The 5,657-nt window shown below is 37.1% G+C and overlaps 1 protein-coding gene across 1 annotated transcript; it reads right to left on the bottom strand.

Moving 5' to 3' along the window:
- Window positions 1–1,851: 1,851 nt before the first annotated feature.
- On the bottom strand, window positions 1,852–5,113 carry LOC125844138 (F-box/WD-40 repeat-containing protein At5g21040-like). The gene is made up of 2 exons (XM_049523396.1): window positions 4,968–5,113; window positions 1,852–3,830 (listed from the first exon to the last, which is right to left on the bottom strand). The coding sequence occupies exon 2, from the start codon at window positions 3,787–3,789 to the stop codon at window positions 2,116–2,118; it is 1,674 nt and encodes a 557-aa protein (XP_049379353.1). The 5' UTR covers window positions 3,790–3,830; window positions 4,968–5,113; the 3' UTR covers window positions 1,852–2,115.
- Window positions 5,114–5,657: the final 544 nt, after the last annotated feature.

Raw genomic sequence — 5,657 nt, 5'->3', positions numbered from 1 at the left:
CTCATAAGATAGGGATAAGGTCTGATACTCTCTTCGTATGAAATTATACGGAGTATATTCACGCAATATCGAATCGGGTGAGTTTTTCTTTTTTTAAATTTCAACTTATATATCTTTTTTAAATTGTGAATATTTTGTTTGTCTCAACTTTTTATTTATTTGTTAGGTACAATTTTTTCAAGTATTACTTCTAAAATTGATTGGCGTTCATATATGAAACAACGAGGGGATCATTGCAGTAACGATAAAATTATTTTGATATGAGCTATAACTCGGGGAGAGCTAGGAGACTAAAGAGATCCATACTTGGAAACTATATCGTATATATAAGGTCAAAGTTTTTTTTTTTTTATATATGTAGTAGATGTTGAATTTTTTTTAGCTTATTCGTGTATATTTATTGTTGAATTCCTAGTGAAAATTCTAACTCCATCGTTATCTTTAGGTCGTATATGCTTGTGTCAAGATAAGTTGCATATTATCATACCCCTTCTTGAGGTGCAACCCTTCTCCATACCCTACTTGAACGTGAGATATTTTTGCATTGTAACCGGAGCAATCATATTGTTTGCATCTTATTGTAATTGTTGTCATCTTTATTATTTTTGGAAGGTATTTTGATGTGGTTTTGGAAGCAAAATTTATGTGAACCACCTGTCTAACCCATAGTAAAGAACATACATTTTGTATTTCTATTTCCCTTTTCAGGTACCAAATTCTTGACACATACTAAACGTACCTTAAAACTTACGATCTTAAACAAATCACAACACTTGCATAGTTATGGGAGACAGTGACAAAAACAAACTATTTCAAGACTTCCTCTCGTTTCTCCTTCTGCCACTGCATTGAGCTTAAACGAAGAAACATGGCAAGTGAGGATTCATATTGTACCAAAAGAACCCTACCTTGTTTGTTTGGGAATGACGCGTAGTTATAAATCTGTCAATAATAATACACCAAAAGCAGCTAATATCTTTCACAGACATGATGAAATACACAATGACCATTCTACACATTTAAAAGGTGTTCTAAACAACTTGGTTTTCAAAGTGAAGTTAGTTTTTGTGCCATTAAGCCTGCCATGGAAACAAAAGAACAGACAAAACCGAACACAAGAAATTGGTCGATACAAAAGATCAAGTTCTGCAGAATCTGCAAGATCACAAGCTCGCCATTCACCAGCTACCAATTTTGAAGTTTCCATGTTGTGGTGACCAGATCTGTAAGAATGATCATTATAGCACGAAACTTATCCAGTTTCTTACCAGCAGTCGGGCATAGGACACAGTTAAGATGTGACCTACAACCCTTTTAATCGAATACTCCAAGGCAGCATCAGTCACCGAGCTTTTGCCAATGGAAAATAAGTCAGAGATAATAACATTTCAATGGATGAAGACTTTGATTATACCGATGTCAAAGTAAGGTGCTAAAAAGCTGTCAGTAACACCAAAAGCAATGTGGACGGAACTGGTCTAAGACACTCAAGGCTATTTTACAGGGTAAATGAATTTGTTATAAACATGGTGCAAGAAATAAATGTGCCACTCTGTGCAGGTAATACAAGAGTAAGCCGTCTGTCATGGTTCTCCATCACATAAAAACTAGCTTTTAAAGGAATCACTCTATGTTAAAGCAAGAACAAGCATAGCAAGGCGACCAGGTCATATCAAGTTGAGCAACAAAGCAGATAATATCCCTGTATGTTACAAGCACCGTCTTAGGGCTTGGCAGTTGACATTATTAATATCACTACTTACCAGTTCCATAAAAAAAAAACAAAGCAGAAAATAATCTGACCTTTTGATTGCCAGCATCAACGAAAAACAGGAATAGAGGTTGACCATATCAGAAAAGAAACATTTTTGCATTCTGAAAGTATCAAGAATTAAAATCGGTAAGCCCTTGTCAGTGACATAAGACACCAGGAAATCAACCAAATAAGGAAAAGGTTGTCAAAGGGAACAGGTTGTTCCTTCAATTTGAATACCAATGTAAATGAGAAACAGGCGTAAAACTACAGAAGCTACTTAAATATTAAGATATGCCTTTTGCATATGATTAGCAATGAGCAAAGCATATTTAGGAGATATTGACAAACTGCAATAATTTCTAGGCCTTCAGCTTCCCAGTCACCCTACGCTTGTTGCACCAGCTGTTCCTATCACCATTCAATTGATTCTTCTTAGCAGCAACTGAGCACTGATCAGCACGGCTGCCTTTACCAGTCATTTCAGACTGAAGTTTACGCCTCCTCATTCTGTTCTCTAACCTTAATCCTCTTAATGCTCGAACTCTCTGCTCAACCTCCAAAGCTTCTGAGAAGTTCCAGATCCTAACAATGCCTTCTTCTCCAGCACATACAATACGATCAAGGCCAACATCCACAGCAAACAGATTGCTCCCAAATCCATGTAACATTCTTTGAGGTGGCTCTACATTTTTAGCCCTATTGTCAACCTTCGAAGGCTTCTCCATCACATAACTCCGATTCGTCCTCAACAGCTTTCTCACATCAATAAGTGAGAGTTTTCCATCACTGGAAGCTGAAACAAGCCAAGGGAACTCAAATGCAAGAGAATAAACAGCACCCGAGTGAGGAATCCATGTCGCCACACGCCTGAGATGAAACTTATCATTTCTACTGATCTCGAACATGCGTATAGCTCCATCTTCCCCTCCAGTGAATAGGAGCTTCCCTGTGTGACTTCGCGCCAAGGAAAAAGCATTTCCAGCATGAACATTGTTGACGGTAGCAAGTTCTGACCCAATATTAGTGTCCCAGACATAAAGATCTGAGCCTGCAGCGCTCGCTACTGTTGTATCATGGGGAGCAAGGCTCCAAACCCAGTCATTGTGCATTAGAACTTTCAGACATTTCAAAGAAGATCGATCCCAAACACGAATACTCATGTCCCAAGAACCACTGTACATCTTATTCAAATCCAATGCAAGACATGTTATTGGTCCTTCATGTTCCCAAACTCTGAATTCCATGTTCTGGTTCTGAGGTGATCTAAGATCAAAGAGATGTGGATTTCCATCCTCTGCTCTCCAACCATGTATGAATCCATCTGTACCCCCTGCTATTAAGAGCCTCGAATCAGCCGCAACTGCACGAATAGTGCAGCCAAGAGGGCGAGATGATGCAATAGACAAACCTTCTTCCAAGTCCCACATTCGCACTATCTGATCATACCCTGAAGTAAACAGAAGTTTCTTTGAAGATAAAACGGAAACACTTCTAACAGCCTCAGTATGACCATACAATGTATCAATACTATAGCGTCCCATGAATGTTTTACTACGGAACTCCCTCTCCACAAAAAGCTCCTTCCACGACTTCTCATCTGCATGCTCTGCGCCCAGAGGTGCCAACAATATTGGCTGCCCCCACCTTTCACAATAGAACTCCTTCCACACATGGTGCTCCGAAGCAAGACGATACAATGACGCATTCACACACGAAACAACACCAAGCTCCTTTGGTTCTAAGCAATTAAGTATTTCTGAGATCAATGCCGGAGGGAGGTCAGTAATAGACCGACAATCAGGCAGGACCTCATTAACAGCGAGCAACTCTTCGCATTTCAAACTCAAACTACCACCTTTCCCATCCAATCTCCACAATGAGTTTTGCTTCTCCGAGTCAAATATGAAACTCTTTGGGTTCTTTGAAGGTTCAATAAAACTAGTATCAACTTTTTCTCTACAGGGGTAGTCTACACAATCTATAGAACAATCTTCCAAACCAATCTTAGTACCTCTTTGGCATTCAAATTCCATAAAATTGGTTCCCCTAACCCTAAATATTCAACAGCAGAGCCCTATAAGAAATTTCAAGAATCAGCAGAAGTTGTACAAACCAATATTCCTTGAAAAAAATAAAAGAAGAAAAAGGCAAACTAACCACACCCCAGAAACAAAGACCACAAAGTAACAACAACATACCCAATGTAATCCCACAAGTGGAGTTTGGGGAGGGGAAAGTGTACACAAACCTTACCCCTACCTCGTAGAGGTAGAGAGGCCGTTTCCAAAAGACTCTCGTCTCAAGTGCAACAAATCAAAGTACTAACAGGTAATGGCATACAACAGTAAAAGAAAACATGTCAATTAATAAAAGAAGTACAGAGCATCAAAGAAAAGAAACAATCACAGCGAAATAATGCGGTAACGGAAAAGAAAATACATGTATAAGGCTAATACTATGACAAACACGGAGCTCTCAAGCTCCTACAATGCCTAAATTTGTCAAAAAATGAGTCAAAGCTCAACTACCTACTAACCTACCAACCTTCTAACCTAATTTGTGACCTCCATACCCTCATATCTATGGTCTTGTCCTTAATAAGCTGAAGTTGCATCATATTATGTCTAATAATTCTCCCAAAATAGTTATTCAACCTACCTCTACCTCTACCTCTCCTCGTACCCACTAAACAAGACAATAAAGGTAACCTAAAACTCAAGAAAAGAAAGTACATGTATAAGGGTAAAACTATGACAAACATGGAGCTTCCAAGCTCCTACAAAGCCTCAATTTGTCGAAAAGTGAGTCAAACCTCAACTACCTACTAACCTTCTAACCTAACCTCCATACCCTCATATCTATGGTCATGTCCTAGATAAGTCGTAGTTGCGTCATATTCTGTCTAATCACTTTTCCCGAATAGTTCTTCAACATACCTCTACCTCTCCTCGTACCCAACAAAAAAGGTAACCTAAAATTCAAGAATACAATAGAACACCCTAAATAATGCAGAAACAAGAACCCCCAACAGAGAAAATTACCTCCTAAAAACCCAAAAAGCAAAAAGTTCTCTTCTTTTTTTCTTTTTGTGGAAAAAGGGTATAAACAGATCTAAATAACAAAAATACAACAATATTATAAAGAAACAACAACAAAAATAAGGATCAAAGCTAATATAAATTGGCGAACAAAAGAAACAAGAAGTGAATACCTATAATAAAGAGGAAGAAGAACAATGGCTTCCGAAATTGCTTTGAAAATTTTAGGGATTCGAATTTTGGGGAAAAATAAATTTTGGTGAATTTGAGAGATTGGGTGAGAGTACTAGCTGAGATTTATTTTGTGCCACTATTTAACTTTTGTCCCTATTTAAAATATTTGTACAATATATCTCCTGCTCGTATTAGTTGTCAACCTTACTAAAAATATTTTTTTGTTATTTTTACTAAAAAAAATTAGATTTCTTCAATTTATTTGTTATTTTTAGTATATATATAGAAAAAGACATGTTTACCCTCAACCTCCTGACCTCATTGTGTGGGATTACTTTAGTGATGTTATTGTTGTTGTTGTATGTTTATCGTTAACATTGAATTTTTTTCAAAATATTTTTCAAGACCTAAAATTGAGAATTAATTAATATGAATATTATGCTAAAATAGCTATATCAATATTATTTCTACAGAAGCATGTAAAGTCCAAAGTGAATAGAGGAGGTATTGGTTAATTTCTTTTTTTATAATCGTGGTGTTCGGGTCAGCTTATGCTCAACTCGATTTATTCCACAGGTCATCTGCCACTAGCAATATATATGAGATAACCTTGTCTACCAAGGCTAAAACAAATGGAAAGAAATCACCAAATATTTTTTTCCTTTTCTTTGTTGAAAATTGAACTTGAT

The sequence above is a fragment of the Solanum stenotomum genome, chromosome 11 (genome assembly GCF_019186545.1).
Source record: "Solanum stenotomum isolate F172 chromosome 11, ASM1918654v1, whole genome shotgun sequence".
Classification (NCBI taxonomy): Eukaryota; Viridiplantae; Streptophyta; class Magnoliopsida; order Solanales; family Solanaceae; genus Solanum; species Solanum stenotomum.
This window is presented reverse-complemented; position numbering and strand designations above follow the sequence as displayed.